The following is a 20,820-nucleotide window of genomic DNA, read 5'->3' as shown; positions in this document are numbered from 1 at the left end:
TGTATCAGAGCCTAGGTTTGTTAGGTTATGCAGACTTTGGGTTTGGTCTGGAAGCTTGGAGGCAGAAATCTATTGACTGACTTCTTTGATTTTTGGAATCAGTCGAGAGTTTCAAAAAACCATGGTAAATCTATCGATGGTTTGGTTTCTAGGTTGAGGGACTTGAACTCAGAAAATTTAGGTTGGAATGTTAGGATGAGTGGGTATGTGGGTGAAGTTAATGTTAGGATTGAGGTTTTACCTCAATTGTTTTGTGATAGAATTGGGATATGAATTATTAAATTAGAACCTATATATTATATCAATTACATTATTCCATATTTGCATTAATTATGTTAAGGGTGAAATTTCTAAGTCGGGTTATATCCTATTTACATACTGTCAAATAGTGTCATTATATTATTTGAGTTAGGTACAACCCACTCGTTTGTGTCTCGGGGATTTTTTTAAAATTATGTGGGTTAGAAGTTCAACTGTTAGAGATAAAGTTAGTAGTGGGCACACTAATAGGGTCAGTGCTAGTATGTAGCAAGGTGATCAGAGATTATCCAGTAGAGATTCAGGGGAGAGTGCTACCTGCTAGTTGATAGTCCTTGATATGCATAGTTTTGACATTTTTCTGGGCATGGACTGGCTAGCATCCAGCTACACAAGCATTGACTGTCGTAGGAAGGAGGTGTTATTTAGACCTCCTGGGGAGCAGGAGTTTGTATTTGTTGGGTCGTGTGTGCGTTCAGCACCACGAATCCTTTCTGCTATTCAGGCAAAGAGGTTAATTTTGGGGGGATGCCAGGGTTACCTTGCAATAGTGAAGGAAGCGCCGAAGGAGGAACTCAAGTTGGAAGATATCCCAGTGATAAGGGAGTTCTCTAATGTTTTTCCAAAGGATTACCAGGGTTGCCTCCTGATCGTGAGGTGGAATTTGCAATTGATTTGATCCCAAGGACAACACCAATCTCTAAAGCCCCATACATAATGGCTCTAGCTAAATTAAAGAAGTTAAAGGAGTAACTACAAGAGCTTTTAGACAGGGGGTTTATCAAACTGAGTGTATCACCCTGGGGTGCACCACTGTTGTTTATGAAGAAGAAGGACGGGTCGATGAGGATGTGCATCGACTACAGAGAGATTAATAAAGTAACGATGAAGAACAAGTATCCATTACCCCGAATTGACGACCTATTTGATCAGCTTCAGGGTACGCAGATTTTCTCTAAAATCAATCTGCGATTTGGATATCATCAGGTGAAGGTTATATCAGATGATGTATCGAAGACTACTTTTCAAACTCGGTACGACCATTATGAGTTCTTGGTTATACCGTTCGAGTTGACGAATGCTCCAGCGGTATTTATGAATTCGATGGACAGGGTATTCCAAGAGTACTTAGACCAGTTTGTTATTGTGTTCATAGATGATATTTTGGTTTACTCGAGGAGCCTTGAGGAGCATGAAGCTTATCTGAGACTAGTACTTCAGGTGCTCAAGGAAAAGATATTATTTGCTAAACTTAAGAAATGTGAATTCTGGCTGGAGCAAGTTGCATTTCTGGGTCATGTGGTATCCAAGAAAAGGATTTCAGTGGATCCGAGTAAAGTGGAGGTTGTAGTTGATTGGGCATGGCCGAAGAACATGTAGGAAGTCAGAAATTTTCTAGGTCTTGTCGGATACTACCATTGATTTGTCGAGGGGTTATCCAGATTATCAAGGTCTTTGACATGACTCATGAGGAAGAATGTGAAATTTGACTGGACAGACGAGTGCGAGCATAGCTTCTAGGTGTTGAAGCACCCTTCCATCAGGTGAGGTTGGATTTCTAATTTACAATGATGCATCACAAAAGGGACTTGGTTGTGTTCTAATGCAGCAGGGAAAAGTCATTGCATATGCATCTCGCCGGTTGAAAGAGTACAAAAAGAACTATCCTACGCACGACTTGGAGCTTGCAGCAGTTGTGTTTGCATTGAAGATCTGATGACACTACCTTTATGGTGTAAGGTGCAAGATTTTTACTGACCATAAGAGTCTGAAGTACTTCTTCACCCAGAAGGAGTTGAATATGAGGCAGCGAAGATGGCTCAAGTTGATAAAGGATTACGACTGCACCATTAGCTATCACCCAGGAAAGGCGAACGTGGTAGCCGATGCATTGAGCCAAAAATATAGGGGTACGTCAGCCTCAGTAAATATGGCTTCTCATCATATCGTGATGGACCTGGAGAGGTTGGGTGTAGAATTGGTAGAAGGGAATCATTAGACGCTCATTTCTAATCTGGTGGTTCAACCGACTTTACGGGAAAGAATCAGAACAACTCAGTTGAAAGATGCAATGTTGATGGAGATTGTAGAGAAGATACAGCATGAGCAGCACACAGACTTTAATGTTGCTGAGGATGGAGTTCTTAGATTTCACACTCGATTGTATGTGCTAGATGACGCAGAGATAAAGAGCACGATTCTAGGGGAAGCTCACCGTTCTCTCTATACTATTCACGCAAGTAGCATGAAGATGTATAGAGACTTGCGTGAAACATTCTGGTGGAGTAACATGAAGAGGGAAATTGCTAAATTTGTGGGTCGGTGTTTGACATGTCAGCAAGTGAAGGTAGAACACCAAAGGCCAGCGGGACCACTTCAACCACTGGACATCCCTACTTGGAAGTCGGCGCATATTTTGATGGACTTTGTATTGGGATTGCCTTCAGTGCTGCATGGGCAGAATGCCATATGGGTAGTGGTTGACAGATTGACGAAGACTGCCCATTTCATTTCGGTTCGAACCAGTTATTCCATGGATAAGCTCGCAGAACTCTATGTTGAGGAGATAGTTAGAATACATGGCATGGTTGTATCCATTATTTCATATCAGGATCTGCGGTTCACTTCCCATTTCTGGAAAAGTTTGCAGGGAGCGTTGGGTTCTCAACTCACTTTCAGTAATGCATTTCACCCTCATACGGATGGACAGTTCGAACAAACCATTCATATTCTCGAGGATATGCTACGGGCATGTGTGTTAGATTTTGGGGGCAGCTGGATCCAATATTTGACGTTGGTTGAGTTTGCATACAATAACAGTCACCAGGCCAGCATTGGGATGACACCATATGAGGCTTTGTATGGTCGCCGGTGCAGATCTCCGTTGTACTGGGATGAAGTAGGTGAGCGGCATATTTTGGGACCAAAACTTGTTCAACAAGCTTCTACAAAGGTTAAACTTATCAGGGAAAGGATCAAGGCAGCCTAGAGTCGGTAGAAGAGTTATGCAGATACTTGCCGACGGGAGCTAGAATTTGAAGTAGGTGATATGATATTCTTGAGGATTGCTCCGATGAAGGGGGTGATGAGGTATGGAAAGAAGGGCAAGCTGAGCCCTAGATATATTGGATCGTTTAAGATCCTAGAGAGGATTGGTTCGGCGGCGTACATGATAGCACTACCCCCGGCGCTATCCAGGAGACATGACGTGTTCCACGTGCCCATGTTGAGGAGGTATGTTCCAAACCCCTCATATGTGATCAGTTATGAGTCATTGGAGATCGGGGATACTCTAGCATACGAGGAGATACTAGTTCAGATTCTGTATCAGAAAATACAGGAACTGCGTACTAAGGATATACTGTTAGTGAAGGTGTTGTGGCAAAATCATGCAGTTGAGGAGGCTTCTTGGGAGTTAGAAACGGAAATACGCCAGAAGTATCCACAATTGTTCAGCGAGGGCTAGTGCCAGACGGGTAAGGGTATAGTTGTATATAGAGGGATTATAGTAGGTTGTGTAATTAGTTGTATATAGTTTTAATTTTGGATAGTCTTTGGGAAAATTTGTTATGGATATTGTAATTTCCCAAAGGCAGTATTGTAACCACGGTATTCCTCCGCCATAAGTGAGGGTAGTTAATAAACTTGAGACTGGGTTGCTATGCGGGTGGCTTCCGACTCTTCTGTAAACATGGATCGTGAGTTAAGGATGTGATTGATAGTAGTTAACAAATTTCGAGGACGAAATTATTTTAAGGGGGGAGGAATGTAGTAACCCGAAGGAAAAAAGAAGTTAATTAAAATAATAATAATAATAATAATTTAAATTATTTAAATTAATTAATTAAATTAACAAGTAAAATAAATAGTATGATAAAAAAAAACAACATCTTAAAATTATACATATATATATGTATATGTATATTGGTAAGTTATTATAATATATATATATGATATATATAAGTTAAAGTTTAATATATATATATATATATATACCATGGAATCAGCTTCTTCAAGAAGCTACTATTTTTTTTTTTTTCTCTTTTCAACTTTTCGCTTCCTGCATGCTCTCAGCTTCTCTCTGTCTCTCTCAGCGTCCCCGTCTCCTCTCTCCCACCCTCCTCCATTTCATCTCCGTTATTCGGCCAATCAAAAATCCGAAAATACCGTTGGGCTCTACTCGCCGCCACCAACATTTCTACTGGAACGGATCTATCGTGAGAGTGGCGTAGGCATATCTTGTGGGGTAAGGTCAAATTTCAAACTTACCTAAATTTCTCTTAAACTATAAGCCCCATTAACGAACGGAAATTGTCAGGAGACTCGTGGGGAGATTCTCTACAATCTAACCGGAGCGGGTTTTCGAATTGGAGCTCCAGGGTACCAATCCTAAATCGGGCGTAAGTTTGATAATTTAGGCTTTTATTAGGCTATTTAAGGGATTCAGAACTTAGGAAAATTTTAGGGAAAGTTGTTCTAAGAATCGAATAATATGGTGAAATTTGAATTTCAGGGCTCATGGGTTTTTGAACACTTGGGGCGTAGGCCGGGGTATTATCGGGCTTTTTCAGAAATCAGGTAAGGGGATTAAGTTAAATCGGTAACTTTATGAAACTTTAATCAAATTAATTGTTATGTTTATATAAATATATTTATTTATTTATTTATTTATTCACTTGGGAATTTAAAAGTTATTTTGAAAACCAGTCATTCGAAATGGATTTTACAAATTTAGGATATATGGTATGGTATTTTTTAATAAAGTGAACAGTGGAAAGTTTGTTTGTTTATAGGGATATGTTAAAATGTGGAAAATTGTGTGGCAGATGATTTGATTTGTATGGATTATTGTATATCTGGATTGGGGATTTTGAAATACTAAATTGTTTGTGAAATACTGAATTGTTTAAGAAATACTAGAAATGCTTGTGAAAATACTAGAACTGTTTGTGAAATGCAGGTGTTTGAACTAATGGCCAGTGGCCAAATATTGTTTGATTGGCCAAGGGCCAGGATTATTATTTGATGGCCAAGGGCCAAGTTTTAATTGATGGTTATATGCCGGATTGTATTTTTGGCCGGGGGCCGGGTTTTTGGAATAACAAGAAATATATGTGAAATAATGTTTTAAATGGTATTTTCTATTATCTAAATTGCATGATATGCTTTAGGAACCCTGGGGACCAATTTATTGTGAGCACGGTACCGTTGCTAGAGATTTGTTATGTGGCAGTGTGCGCCCACACCTGTGCTAAGAGGTGTAGGGTGGCCTTGTCCGATTTGCCTACGTGAGGAGAATGCACCCCTGAGTGAGGGCAATCGGACCAACAGTTGGAGCTGCGTGTACCCGCGGAGTATGTTAGCGGAGAGTATAGATGATTACTGTCTGGGTGGATCCCCTAGGACATTAGTCTAGCCTTCGGGCCGCACAACCCATGCCATAGGGATGTAAATATCGTGTTTGTCACAAGGAGTGTCGTATATGCATATCTGTTAAATTATGTGAATACGGTTAATTAATAAGATAACTTCGAGGGTTTATTGAGAAAGGTGAGTACCCTAGTAGCAGTAATGGTACTAGAGCAGAGGGAAACTACTTGTATGGGCGGGTGATCTTCCCTATCCTCGGCTAATTGTGTGTGTGAGTGTAAAATAAGAATGTTTTCATAAATGTGTTTATCTATTTAGTGAACTAGTTATTTTCTGTACACTAAATGCATGCTGACCACACATTGACATTAACTTAGTTTTTCCCTTACTGAGTTGTGTCTCACCCTTACTTTACAAACTGTCTTTTTAGGGAATCCTAAAGATCGGATCTAGTGGGCTAGAGGAGCTGGGCTAGAGGTGTAAAATTAAGTAGGTGGTGTGTAGATAGAGATTTTTTTTTCTTGTTTAATTTTATGGGATGTAATTATGTGAAAATGAATATATTTGTATATAAAGATAGTTAGAACTCTGACAATGTAATTTGAGGATTTTATAATTTATTTCTGCTGTGTATGTGTGTTATATATTTGATGAATAAGGTATTAGATACACTGACGTCACTAAAGTAGCACTCCGAGCCCACATGACGGGTCGGGGTTGTTACATAAAAGCTTCTATTTGTTTTTATTTTGATTGCTTCTTGTTTTTAAGTGACATGCTTCAACCTCACTCTCAATGTCATTGTTATTTTTTGGGTTACGACATTAACATAAGGGAAATCAATGGTTAATTCTATTTTAAATGTCTTAAAGATTGTTAGAAATGTTACCTTCTAGTAACTTAAATTTCCTACTCATACTTTCCTTGGTATCTCATCCTTCTACGTTCTTCCTTATCTAGCACTATCCCTTTTATCGATTTGTTTCTAGAATAGTCTTTATTATTGATATTATAAGCTCTCTAAATGACTCACAACCCCTTTTTTTTGAAATATGTAACTTACCCCAAAATTTACTTGTCACATGCATCACCCTTTTTCTTGAAATATGTAACTTACCCCAAAATTTACTTGTCACATGCATCCACCTGAGAACTCGTTTTATATTATGCTTATGTCTCCGCTTCACTTAAGTAAAGTTTAGTTGAGTGGCAATTTGTATCTTTGAGCCTTATTTTCAAACAAATTTTAAAAAATAATTTCTAAAAAAATAACTAAACGCACATTTTGTATATTATTTTTATAAAACACATTTCCAAATTTAGAAAAACTCCCTTCCAAACCTTAACCAAACAAATACTAAATTTTAGTGCTCTGTTTTTAGAGTTGATCCTTTGTTGCGGCAGGAGAGGAGAATCCACGCCGCTAGTGAGGCTATCCAGTGCGAACCGCCAAAATTATCTACCTCTTTTTTTTTTAAACTCGAATTCTAAATCCGGAGCGCTGAGATTCACAAGCGTGTGGTGGCGATAAATTTTCTGTGATATGAGTGGGCGCTGCCCAACCTCATATGATCCATTCACCTCCCCATACCTCTTTCCCCCTTTTCCTCTCCCTTATCACGATTCTCTCTCCCTTCTTCGTGCGTTCTTAACAATCGCAGCTTGCAAACCCCTCGAGAGCAGAACAGGGCACTCTGTTTCGTGTTTGGTACTTCTTTATCCCTTGTTCTCTTTTTTTTGTTTTTTTTTGGATTGTGCTGGTTTTGTTTGATTTGAATATTGTTTTCGGCTCCTGCTGTCGGTTCTTATTGGTACTGGGTTTTAGGTGTTTTGTTAGAATTAGGGTTTTAGTGTTTGGTTTGAGGGTTTTTGTTTGTCTCGTGGAATTTGTGTTTTACAAAGGTGTAGAACGGAATGAGCCGCTTTAGCGTTTTTTTTTTTTCCTTTTAAGTAGTTTGAATTTAGGGAAGCTTATTACCCTCTTACTGGACGTTCTGTGAGATGCGTAGTCTTAAATTTTCTGAACTTCTTAAATTTGTGAAGAGGTTGATATATTGTCTCTCCGAGCTAAAATTTCCCACTTGGTTAATTGGTTCATTGGTCCCTTTTTGCATTTTTGGAATATAAAGGATGTATCCCTGCGCTCCAAAAGTAGAATTTTAAAAATAAAAAAAAATCCTGAATTTTAATGAGTGACAAGTTTCTGTAGCTCCTTGCCTTCTGCTGACCCTAGTCTAGGTAGGGAGCTAATGAAGAACATTATTATCTTCTTGCACAATTGAAATAATCTTTTGGTTTTTCTTAGCACATTTCAGGGAAGTTCTTATTGCCCTTTTCTATGATTATGATATTTTTGCTTTATTATACTGTTACATCATTGATTGAAATGTTATGTTGAAACAGTATCATTGTGTTTAAAATTGGGAAGTCGTTGGCATTTGATATATGTTTCTCTTAAAAATTTAGTTGCTTTTTTGCCAATGTGTGTGATTTTAACTTTGTACGTTGAACCTTTAATTCTCTAATAAAAACTGAAATAAATTGAACCAGGCATTGGTGCTTTCTATCTGACAATAAGTTTCTTAGGACATATTTTTGACAGCTCTCTATTAGATTTAGCTTAGGCATTGTTCAGATATGGTATCTCAAAAAGCTTTAGAATTCTAAAATAATGGCATTTTTAGATCTCGTCATTGCAAAATCCTTGACTTTTTACATTCTTTGTATGATTAACATAACAAAATTACAAAGTTCTATTTAACATTTTAAATCCCATTACAATAAAAGACTCTTTGAGAATGTATATTTTGACATTTTTAAGTCACTTCAATGCAAAATCCTAGACTTTTTACATTCTTTGTATGGTTAACATAACAAAATTACAGTCATATTTAGCATTCCTATATATTTAAGTTTATATTTTGCTGCTTATCCAAACCAGGAATTTGTTACAAGGAATTTCTAATATCTCTTCCTAATCAAATTTCCTCCAAAAATACCTTATCGAAATGCAACTTTAGTGTAGTTTGCCTTTTATTTCACCAAAAAATAAGTGTCCTTGTGTGAGTTATTGTTTTAGATTAATGTGATTGTGATGTGTACTAAAGCAACCCTTCTTTATTTTTAATTTGTGCAGCTTATCTTTCTATCTTTCTTTGAACCTCAATTTTAGATAAAATGGACTATTAAGCTGGCTTGGTGTAGAACATGCATGATATAGCTATGACCACTAAATGAGTAATCAGAGAGAAAGAAAACCAAATTTCTATTAATATAGAGCTATATTAGGTTTGGCATTATATGATCGCATTTGTACCTTACATTACTAGTTAGTTGATTTGTGCCTATATGTAGATGTTAAAATCCTAAGTATCTTTGTGAATAATGAATAAATTAGGAAGGTAGATAAACGTAGGAGATTTTATTTTATTGTATTTTATTCTGTAGGGAGATTATTTCCTTATTTAGATTAGTTGATTGTATTATAAAAAATTGTGATGTACATACGTAATTTGAATAGAAGAATTATTTATATAGAATTCTGCTTACATGGTATCAGAGCTCGGGTTCCTAAACCTTAGCTAACTATGGCAGACGACGCCGTCAACAGCACAGGGTCGAGTTCCTCTAAAACTCTCGACGGAAACTTTGACATCATCTCAACCGTGAGTTCGCAGGGGCTAGACAACACGGGCTTTCCACTCTTGGTGGAGAAATTGAACGGAAAAAATTTCCGTGAATGGGCTCAATCCACTAAACTAGTGATTGAAGGAAAAGGGAGGTTAGGATACCTTACCGGCGAACGGAAGAAGCCCACCACAACTGACATCACAGCTCTGCAAAAATGGAAAGTCGAGAATTCCATGGTGACAGCGTGGCTCATAAATTTGATGAAGCCCTCAATCGGTAAGATATACTTGTTCCTTTCAACAGCGAAGGATGTCTGGGACGTAGTTTGTGAGACATACTCTGATGCCGAAAGTTACTCCCAAATCTTTGAGATTAAGACCCGACTGTGGTAGTTGCGGCAAGGAGAAAGGGAGGTCACTGAGTACTTCATGGAGATGACCACCCTCTGGCAGAAGCTTGACCTTAGCGTCGATGAAGAGTGGGAGTGCTTCGGCGACAGCATACGGTACAAGCGACGCCCAAAGAATGAGAGGGTGTTCGAGTTTTTGGCAGGTCTCAATTGTGACCTGGATAATGTACGAGGGAGGATCATTGGTCGGCGTCCCCTACCTTCGACTCGGGAGGTCTTCGCAAAGGTGTGGCGTGAGGAGAGTCGCCGCAAGGTGATGTTGAAAACGCACCGTGCACCTGAAATCTCAGCCCTAATCCGAAAAGACATGGAGCTTGAAGTCTCAGCCCTAATGTCAAAAAATCCTATGAGCTCGGGCTCCAGTTTTGGACAAAGGCCACAATAAGGAAAAATTTGGTGCAAACATTGTCGAAAGTCAGGACATTCAAAAGACACCTGTTGGGAGATTCATGGAAAACCTACAGATTGGAAGCCGAAACAATATCAAAAAAATCGTGGGTATCAAGCTACTGCTAATTGTTCAACTGAAAAACCACAAGGTGAAAAAAACCAATAATATTTCAAGTAATGCATTCAGCCCTGAGCAGTTGGAATAGCTGTATAAAATGATTTCCTCTATTCAAACATCGGGTCAGTCTTCCACTGGTTCTCTAGCTCATCGAGGTAATTATTTGTTAGTCTTAAATACTACATCCTGTTACAAATCACCATGGATAATTGACTCGGGTGCATCTGATCATATGACTGGTTCTTATCAATTGTTTTCATCCTATTCACCATATGCTGGAAATCTGAGAGTCAAAATTGCTGATGGTTCTCTCTCACCTGTCGCTGGTAAAGGAAGTATTCGCATATCTGACTCTGTAACTTTAAAATCTCTCCTCCATGTTTCCAAGTTATCTTGCAATTTGTTATCTATCAGCCAAATAACGAAAAACTCCAATTGCTCTGCTACATTTGTTTCATCTCATTGTGTTTTTCAGGACCTCTCATTGGGGAAGACGATTGGCACTGCTAAGGCGTATGAAGGGCTCTACTACTTTGAGGACGCAAGCTTGAGTAAACAATATAATACTGCAATTTGTGATTCTGTATCTATCTCTAGAGTGAATGAACTTTTGTTATGGCATTCTAGGATGGGTTACCCAAATTTTCAATAACTAAAACGTTTGTTTTCATCTATATGTTCAAATAAAAAGTCTTCTGAGTTTCAATGTGAAGTGTGTGAGCTTGCAAAACACCAGCGTGCCTCTTTCCCATCATCCATATACAAACCATCTCGCCCGTTTACTATGATTCACAGTGATTTGCGGGGACCCTCAAGATCTCCTAATCGCACCCATACAAAATGGTTTGTTATTTTTATTGATGACCATACTCGTCTTTGTTGGGTTTACTTGTTGAAAGATAAAACAGAAGTCCGCTCCATTTTTGTCAATTTTCATTCCATGGTTCAAACACAATTCCAGACTCAAATTCAAATTTTACGTACTGATAATGGTATGGAATATTTTAATGAAAATCTGGGAACTTATCTTCAAGGACATGGGATTATTCATCAGAGTTCTTGTGTAGACACCCCTCAACAAAATGGGGTTGCCGAACGAAAAAAAAGACATATACTTGAAGTAGCTTGGGCTTTGATGTTCATTACAAACATGAAAAACTATTTTTGGGGAGATGTCATCTTAACAATTACTCATCTCATTAATCGAATGCCGAGTCGAGTACTTTCCTTTGAAACTCCTCTCTAGAAATTACAGGAATTTTTTCCTACATCCCGCCTTCCCTCCAGTCTTCCACTAAAAATCTTTGGTTGCACTGCATTTATTCATGTTCATGCTCACCATCGGGATAAATTGGATTCTCGTGTTAGCCTGAATGTCACATTTTTTGAAATCACTCCTTATCTCCCCAAAACCTCTCTTCAGGGGGAGAAATGGAGTGAAGATTGGTTCGTTGACTTCTTTACTACTGAATATGTACCATCTGAACTCATACCATCTATTGAGCTTCCCATTGCTTTATTCCTTGACCCATCTATTGAGTCTTCCATTGCTTCACTTCCTGACCTGTTGAACACAAAAGAGCGCTTAATCTTAGGGGGAGATACAAGAAAACAAAACAACGTAGATATACTTGTTTACCCAAGAAAGCCGAACACAAAGAACAGGGAGAATCTCATACCTAAGGCGCCAAGAGTGTTGGAACCGGTGATGACTCCGAATAACCATGAGTCCACACCTAATCCTAATCCGCTAATAGAGCTCCCATCTGATAATCCTATACTTGAAGACATCAATTTACCTATTGCAATCAGAAAACAAACCAGGTCATGTACTCAATATCCTTGGTCTAAATACATGTCTTATAAAAGTTTGTCTACAAGATATCGTGCTTTTGTCTCTAACCTTGACAGAACGAGAATTCCAAAGAACATTCAGGAAGCCCTAGAAATACCTAAATGGAGGGAGGCGGTCATGGAGGAAATGTGGGCTCTAGAAAAAAATGGAACTTGGGAGTTAATGGATTTGCCGAAAGGGAAGAAGCCAGTTGGTTGTAAATGGGTCTTCACTGTGAAACATAAATATGATGGGACAGTTGAACGATATAAAGTCAGGCTTGTTGCAAAAGGTTTTACACAGACTTATGGCATTGACTATACAGAGACATTTGCACCAGTGACAAACTTGAATACAGTTCAGGTCCTCCTATCCTTAGCAGCCAATTTAGATTGACCACTACAACAACTTGACATTAAGAATGCATTTCTAAATGGTGAATTAGAAGAAGAAGTTTTCATGACTATACCGCCAGGATTCAGTAGGAAAGGTGAAGAAAATAGAGTGTGTAAACTGAAGAAGTCCCTGTATGGACTTAAACAATCTCCCAAAGCATGGTTCGATAGATTTGCAAAAGTAATAAAGAACCAAGGATATCGACAAAGGCAATCAAATCACACCCTGTTCTTCCAACAATCTGAAAAGGGGAAGAAAATAATTCTAATAGTATATGTTGATTACATAATCCTAACTGGGGATGATACGGTAGAGGTGGAAAGATTGAAAAGGGTTCTAACTACTGAATTTGAAGTTAAAGACTTGGGACAAATGTGGTACTTCTTGGGCATGGAAATCTCTAGAACAAAAAAGGGAATTAGTGTTTCTCAGCGAAAGTATGTTACTAATCTCCTAATTGAAACCGGCATGCTTGGATGCAAACCCGATGAAACCCCGATTGAAGCAATAAAGAGGGTTGAAGACTATAGGATACCATTTGAAAAGGAGAGGTATCAAAGATTGGTTGGTAAGTTAATCTACTTATCACATACTAGACCAGACATTACATTTGTAGTCAGTGTAGTAAGCCAACATATGCATTCACCAAAAGAAGCCCACTTAGATGCTGTGTACAAGATCCTTCGATATCTCAAGGGCTCCCCGGGCAAAGGACCCTTCTTCAAGAAATGTGAAAACAAGAAAATAGAGATCTTTACAGATGCAAATTGGGTAGGATCGGTGGCAGATAGAAGGTCCACCACAGGTTATTGCACATTTGTCTGGGGAAATCTAGTAACTTGGAGAAGTAAAAAACAAAATGTAGTGGCTCGTAGTAGTGCTGAAGCTAAGTTTAGGGCAGTTGCTCAAGAAATATGTGAAGGACTAGGGTTACAGAAACTCTTGGAGGAACTATAGGTCCCAGTGGAATTTCCTATCAAACTTTATTGTGACAACAAGGTAGCCATCAGTATCTCTCTCAATCCAGTTCAACATGACAGGACTAAACATGTGGAAGTAGACAGACACTTTATCAAAGAAAAAATTGAAGAATGAACTATCTGTATGACTTATGTACCTACCAAGGAACAAATTGCAGATATCTTCACTAAAGGGTTAGGATGACAGAACTTTGATGATCTCATTAGCAAGTTGGAGATGATTAATATCTATGATCCAACTTGAGGAGGAGTGTTAAAATCCCAAGTATCTTTGTGAATAATGAATAAATTAGGAAGGTAGATAAACGTAGGAGATTTTATTTTATTGTATTTTATTCTATAGGGAGATTATTTCCTTATTTAGATTAGTTGATTGTATTATAAAAGATTGGGATGTACATATGTAAATTGAATAGAAGAATTATTTATATAGAATTTTGCTTACAGTAGAGATCTCCTTGTAGGTGTGTGTCACAATCCCACATCGGATGTGTACTAGGAAAATCTTGAGCTTATGATGATGGTTTTGGCTCCAACTATGTGAGACACCTTTTATAGGATAAACTTGTGAAGCCAGTGAGTCAAAGGGGACAATAAATCATCGAAGTTGGGCCCAAGAATGTTATATTTGGTATCAAAGCCACTTTAGGGATACTATCATATGGGATCATGCACTATGCACAAGGTATGTACCATGTCGTAAACGTCAAAGATTGGATAGCAGAGAATGTTATAGTCCCACTTCGGATGTGAAATAAGGAAATCTTGAGCTAACAAGGATGGTTTGGACTCCAACTAAATGTGGTGCCTTTTATAGGACAAACCCTTGAGACCAGTTGACTAAAGAAGACAATATCTTATTGGAGTTGGGGCCACCGCCCAAGACTGCTACAATGTTCCATATGAAGTTTTAGTTGATGAGGCTTTGGTATGGGCAAATGTGAATCTAAATTTGAATTTTGTAAATAAAAAATTTATTTAAGTTGATAAAACTAAATATAGTGAACATGAACAGTTAATTTTAATGGTGAGATGACGCCAAAGGGAAAGAATTGTTATTTATGTTCAATTCCACAAGGGCAAAGAGGTTGATGGGAATGTTGCCGTGGAATTAGAACATGATGGATGAAATGAGTTGAATCAGGCGCGGCAGCCATTCCAAGGCTCTTATGCACTACCGTTCAGGCCTGATTTAAGATAGGAGAATGCGGTTCAAGCAAGAGACTCCGGGTTTTGCCTAAGGCGAGTAGTAGACTCTGGTTTTAGTGCACGTGTGGAAAGGAAGGAAACTCTGTTTAGCTAGCAAGCATAGGAAATAAATCCCCAGGGGCTTCTAGAGTTCATATGATCGGCATGCAGGATTGTAAAAATCATATTATATTATATTTGAGTTGTACAATTTGATCCAATTCACTAGCCTATTTATTCAAATCTAGTAGGTGAATCAAAATAAGAAAGAATTTGACTTTAAATCTCACAATTCACGATTCAAATCTTATGATTCATTATTCAATAAGCATTCACATTTGACCCAAATTCAGTAGATCCAATTGGCTCCCAATTATGCTATTTTTTATGCCAAAAAAGGCTTTGGAACCTCTTCAGGGGCCTTAAAAATCAAAATAAACTCATGTTTCTATATTTATCTCTCTCTTTTTTTTTCAAAATTTTTGTTTCCTTAATTTTTTTTTCCTTTAAGGTTTGACAATTCCATGAAGCCTCTATTTGTTTGATTCTCCTAGAAGTGTCAGAAATGGAAACATTTTTAATTTGTGTGTTTTGCTAGTCTCCAATAAATAGTATATTTTTCATCCATACATAGATGTGTGTACTTGTTTTAGATTTATTCTTCTATTGTGCAACATATTATTATAATTTGTGCCAAATCTTATGATTTGATTTGATTCTCGATTCTTGATTCACACTATAAAGATTTCAATTCCCCATTTGAACCCAATTTGAAAACTATGGTCGCATTTACCTTGCTAAATTGAAGGAAAATTGTGCAAGGCACCCAATGAAAAGTTGTTATTCTACCTTAATTTTAATGATGAATTCATAGGTAACTTTATGGTGTTAGTCCATGCATGTTGCATTTATATTTTATGTTTTTGTAACAGAAAATTAATGCATAGCTGCATTCATTTTTATGCGATTAATTTTGTATTGAAAATTAAAGAATGTTAACTAAATATTAACTTATTGACCATGGAACTATTTTAAAGGTTTAAATTGTTTTGCATTATCTCTTCCTGCTCTTATTCAGGAAAATATTTCCCAAGGTCTCTGGCTGCAAAACCTGCAGCCGTAGTGAATGTATATGAATTTGGATCCATTGACTCTTAGATGCAAATCAAGATCAAGGGAAACACGTTCGAATATTGCATAATAAAATAGATGTTTCCAAATTGGTATTGGCTATTTAAGAATCTCTTCATCCAAGGAATCTATTTGCTTGTGTAGAAAAAAGAACATAAAAGTTGCAATCTGCAGATTGTAGCTCTGCGCTTCTGATTTAGGCCTTTAGGGAAGTGGTTTGTTAGAATTGGTATCAAAGAATGTTCTGTGTAAAAAGTAGATGGATTGCTCCTCCTAAAGAGTCATTTTTTTCTTTTTGCGCGAATGTAAAATTAGTGAATGCCAAAATGAAATTTTCTGGCTGATCTTCGCTGACATGGTTTCCTCTTTGATCTTGTTCTTTTGACCTAATCTCAGAAGCATTGTGCAAGCATAGAATCTCTTTTTCTTTATTTCTTCTTGATTATTTCTTCTTCTTCTTTTGCGTGGGCGAGAATCTGGCTTGTCATTCCCTGTTTAGTCTGGATACCTTTATCTCTTCCCATTTTTGTAGTCTGCAATGATGGAATGATGGAATTAGCTTTTTTTTTTTTTTCCCTTCCTTTTCCCTGGGAAGTGGATAGGGTGGCAGATTAACATGATTGGTGATGATTTCTGTCAATTTAACACAGGATTATAGAATGTTTGAATCAATCGGTTTTGGTTTGCCATAAAATCCAGTGACCCACTAACTTCTGTAAGATATAAGTATATGCACTCATGTACGTGCCAAGGCACTCCATAGTTTAGTGAATTATTTCTATGTTATGCATTAAATTTGCCCAATTCTTCTTTGAAGCAGCATAATCTTTCAATAGCTTAACAGGTGAGAACATATTTAATTGAAATTATAAAATACACTTATCAGAGAAGTTCTGTCGCACAAGTTGGTTTTTCTTTCTCTTTTTCTGGACTAAATGCTACTGGTGTAACATTAGTGCAGCAGAAATTATATACTTGTGTTGGAATCTTTGTCATTTTGGGGGCTGATGGTAATTTAAATTTGTTTCAGTTCACGCTTTTGTCTAACAGCGAAGGAAATCTTTGTTTGCTGCGACCCCAGTTTCTGACGACCAAGGTTCATGTCTGAACTCAACGTCCATATTCTTAGTGCCTACGGTATGTAGTAATTGTGTTCATGGGGTCTTCTTGATGGTTTGCCCTTTGGACAGAAATTTTTAATTTTCTGTATTGTTCCCCACAGAACTTGAGCCCATCTCAAAATTATATCTGTTCATCACAGCTTGGTTGTGTGCTGATCAGTATAACAGCAATGTAGTGCAAAAATTACTGTTACAGTGATTTAGGAGCCATTACACTTGATCAATATGATTTTCTGGTAGGGAGTTATTAAAGGTTTGACCATACCTTGCTCTTAAGGGCAGGAAAAATCTTTGCAGGTTTACCAACAATGAGACCATCATATGCATAGGCAATGATTCCAAAAAGTGCTGATACCCTAGCAAACAATGAACTGGTGGTACAAACAAATTGAAACATGGTGCATTATTGTTAAATCTTGAGATCTGAAGTTATAATTTAAAGTTTTTCTTATGACATTTTTTGTTATTAGACTTAGACCATTGTTGCATTATAATTTTGTTTCAAACCCTATTGGTTTCCTTCACCCAAAAAATGAGACTTGTTTTAAATTTAGAGACACCTCAACATCCTCTCTTAATTATGCAAATGCTATTGCACATTTCACCTATATATCCAAGTACACCCCTTACACAATGCATCATAAAGCACGTCATACTGCAATTCCTTTGTGGATCATTCTGCTTTCTTGGCAGCATTAATCATATGCTATCTTGTGCATGTGTAGACACAGACATGTGGGTATTATCAATGAGCAGTCTTATTTGGTATGCTGTCTTATGTGTGTTCTCTGTATGTTCTTGATAAGATCCATTTGCGGAGGCCAATGCTGATGACTCTGGTGCTGGGTCAAAAGAGTACGTTCATATACGCATACAACAGCGTAATGGTAGGAAAAGCCTGACAACCGTACAGGGGTTGAAGAAGGAATTCAGCTACAATAAGATACTCAAGGACCTTAAGAAGGAGTTTTGCTGCAATGGTACTGTTGTCCAGGACCCAGAGCTGGGCCAGGTGTGTATATGATGTTATATTAAATATGATTCGGTGGATACCCTTTCTACCTCGCAGCTTCCTCCATTGCTGTTACTGCTTTATTGTTGGATACAATTCAATTTTATGACGACCTCCACTGGGTATAGGTTATTCAACTTCAAGGCGATCAGCGGAAGAATGTCTCCACCTTCCTTGTCCAGGTGGTTCTCTTACTGCTTCTTGATTGAATTTTGTAATTTTCAATTTGTGGGTTGTTAAATTTTTTGTTCTCTTGGTGGCTTTGCCAACAGGCCGGCATTGTGAAGAAGGAACGCATCAAGATTCATGGTTTCTAAACCACCACAGCAGCTGTGGCAGACTGCCCTTTGTAGAGTTGCAACTGCCGCATTATATAAAGGATCACGTATAAATTATACGAACCTGTAAATAGAACCCTACTTCATATATTATTTGTGTCCTGTTTGAGTGTTTCAGAATCTTAGTTTTAACCAGTCTTGATGTTTTTTAGCTGTTTGGTGGTTTAACTTTAAACTGCAATCTGTATGCTGTTCAAGTCACCTCCATTGCTGTCATGAGAAAGAAACCATATAGTTTAGAACTTTTTGTCTCCCATTTGACAATGAATACTCTGAGGTAATGGTCATGGGGAACAATTTGGCAGTAGCATGTTGGTATGGAGTTGGCCTCAGTGTGGAAGCTTTTTCTGTGGAATTGTTCTGGTGCCATTTGAGACCACAGCATTTGGAGACTGCTCATATAATCAAGATGACACTTTCATGAGTTTCATCTCATCGTCTGCATCTGTCATACACATGAAAGCATAACAGCTCACCATTAACTGGAAGTGTCTTCAAATATTGTTATACGAATTTAATATACATTTTTAGGGTATTTTTTTGGATCAATTCTGAATTTTCAACAGCCACAGAATTTCAACATGACTCAAAAGGATGTACAGTGGGGATCAAAATCTTTCTGAAATGTTCCAAAGCCTTCACTAGGCAAAAACATAACTAGTAGACCACAGGGGCCACTAGGCCTTTCCCTCTCTCAACCGTCCTATGCACAATTTTATATAATATCTTGGGAAGGGAATAAAATTAATTTCTTATTCTGAAACATTGACGTGAGAATGGATTCATGAATCATGGGAGAAGAGGTTCATGAACCAATAAGAATGCTATTAGTAGCTAGCAATTGACCGCCAATACTGAGCCCAAAAGATTAATCGACGACTATTGAGAAGAATAGGGTTTTCTTTAAATAGGGTTTTCTTTTGTGTTCTTTGATTACAAGTTTATAACTTTAAAAAGTGCCCCTTCTCCATCAGCCCCTACCATCTTGCTTATGTTCCAAATTTAAATATGCATAATTAAGCCCCTGCCCTATTCTAAATCTCATCACTTATTAACTTATTATCTAACTCCATATAATAAATGCCCATAATATGTCAATGATTTTTATCCTATTGTTATTTATTTCTAGCTATCTACAAGTGCTCCTGTAAGGTTATCCATATTATAAGCCATCTGAGAAAGATATCTTTTTGGTCCCACTTGAAAGATTCCAATTATAGTCTTATATGTGTTTGAGAGATCAATTGTGGGACTATAGCCCATATTCATTTTCAAGTAGCTAGGACAATTATTTTGCCTGCAATTATTGATCACATGACATGATTCAATGTTGATATATTTTTGACTTTGCTATGATGGTAGTTAAGATTGGTGAATATATATATATAACACAAATTTCAATAATGCCCAGGGAAAGATAACATACAAAGAGACTATTTAGAATGATTTGAACAATTGCAACATTGATTGGACTGATAAAACACCAATAGAGAGTATATTTTAAAATTTATAAGAAAGAACAGACTTAAGATAACCAAATTAAGATAGTTTTTAAAAAATTATGAAATTTTGTAGATTTTAAAATTTATAAGAAAGAACAGACTTAAGATAACTAAATTAAGATAGTTTTTAAAAAATTATGAAATTTTGATCTTTAAAATATTGTAGTGGAATAATTTTAAAAAATTATATATTCAATTGTGCCCAATAAACCTTAGGTTGTGTTTTTTTCCCAAAAGCAATAATAATAATAATAATAATAATAATAATAATAATAATAATAATAATAATAATAACAAATTAAGGAAGGGAAGGAATTACGATTATTACTCAATTTAATTAATATATGAATGTGTTTCTATTCATTTTTCTCTCCTTGCATATTGAAAAATTTCAAAGAAAAAAAAGAGCATAAAAGGATCTATATTTTTGAAGTTTGGTTATTAGATAAAATGAAATATGTGTGTGTGTGTGTGTGTGTGTGTGTTGTGTCGGGCACCCCACTTGTGTCAAATACCAATACTACAACTAATGCTATTGAATATATAAAAAATTAAAGTAATGCAAAAACTAATAATAAAAGACAGTAAAAAAAACAAGACAAGAATTTAACGAGATTCGATATAAAATTACGTACGTCCTTGCGCACCGACGATCAATCAACTACTTCTTGACAAAATACAACTTTGAGGTGTGTTTTACAAATGGAGAGTTGAATTCTTTATATAGCTTCAACCTCAAGTTCAAAAAACGCTTCTCACCAATGTGGGACAAACAAAGAAAAAGTTCAAAAACAACTTTTTAACCAATGTGAAACTTTTATACCAATGTGTTACAAAAAAAACAAAAGGAAAAAAAAATCTTCACCTTGACGATAAATTCAACAAATTTTTCAGTCACCAACATTCTCTAGAATTTCACATCATCGGTGCCTTCCAAAAAATATTCAGACTTGTAGGATATTGATTAAGTCCAAACAATGTTTGAACTTGATTGTTGTCACAATCTTGGTCAACATATTTGCGGGATTTTCAATTGTAGTAATCTTCTAAAGAAGTATCTTGCCTCCATCAATAATATCTCGCATAAAATGAAATCGAACGTATATGTGCTTCGTTTGTGCATGGTGGACTTGGTTCTTTGTC

General features: G+C 37.0%; 1 protein-coding gene across 8 annotated transcripts; it reads left to right on the top strand.

Moving 5' to 3' along the window:
* The first annotated feature begins 6,928 nt into the window (after positions 1 to 6,928).
* On the top strand, positions 6,929 to 18,482 carry LOC131154552 (protein translation factor SUI1 homolog). 8 transcript variants are annotated; one of them, XM_058107388.1, is made up of 7 exons: positions 7,000 to 7,336; positions 9,223 to 10,330; positions 10,651 to 10,726; positions 16,735 to 16,841; positions 17,632 to 17,837; positions 17,966 to 18,019; positions 18,110 to 18,482. In XM_058107388.1, exons 4-7 carry the CDS (start codon positions 16,805 to 16,807, stop codon positions 18,152 to 18,154), a joined length of 342 nt encoding a protein of 113 aa, XP_057963371.1. In that variant the 5' UTR covers positions 7,000 to 7,336; positions 9,223 to 10,330; positions 10,651 to 10,726; positions 16,735 to 16,804; the 3' UTR covers positions 18,155 to 18,482. The 8 variants fall into 8 exon arrangements, with proteins under 8 accessions (XP_057963365.1, XP_057963373.1, XP_057963371.1 ...); XM_058107389.1 differs by having other exon boundaries at positions 9,223 to 10,501; XM_058107384.1 differs by having other exon boundaries at positions 9,188 to 10,330.
* The last annotated feature ends 2,338 nt before the right edge of the window (positions 18,483 to 20,820 follow it).

Source organism: Malania oleifera, chromosome 4 (assembly GCF_029873635.1).
Source record: "Malania oleifera isolate guangnan ecotype guangnan chromosome 4, ASM2987363v1, whole genome shotgun sequence".
Lineage (NCBI taxonomy): Eukaryota > Viridiplantae > Streptophyta > Magnoliopsida > Santalales > Ximeniaceae > Malania > Malania oleifera.
This window is presented reverse-complemented; position numbering and strand designations above follow the sequence as displayed.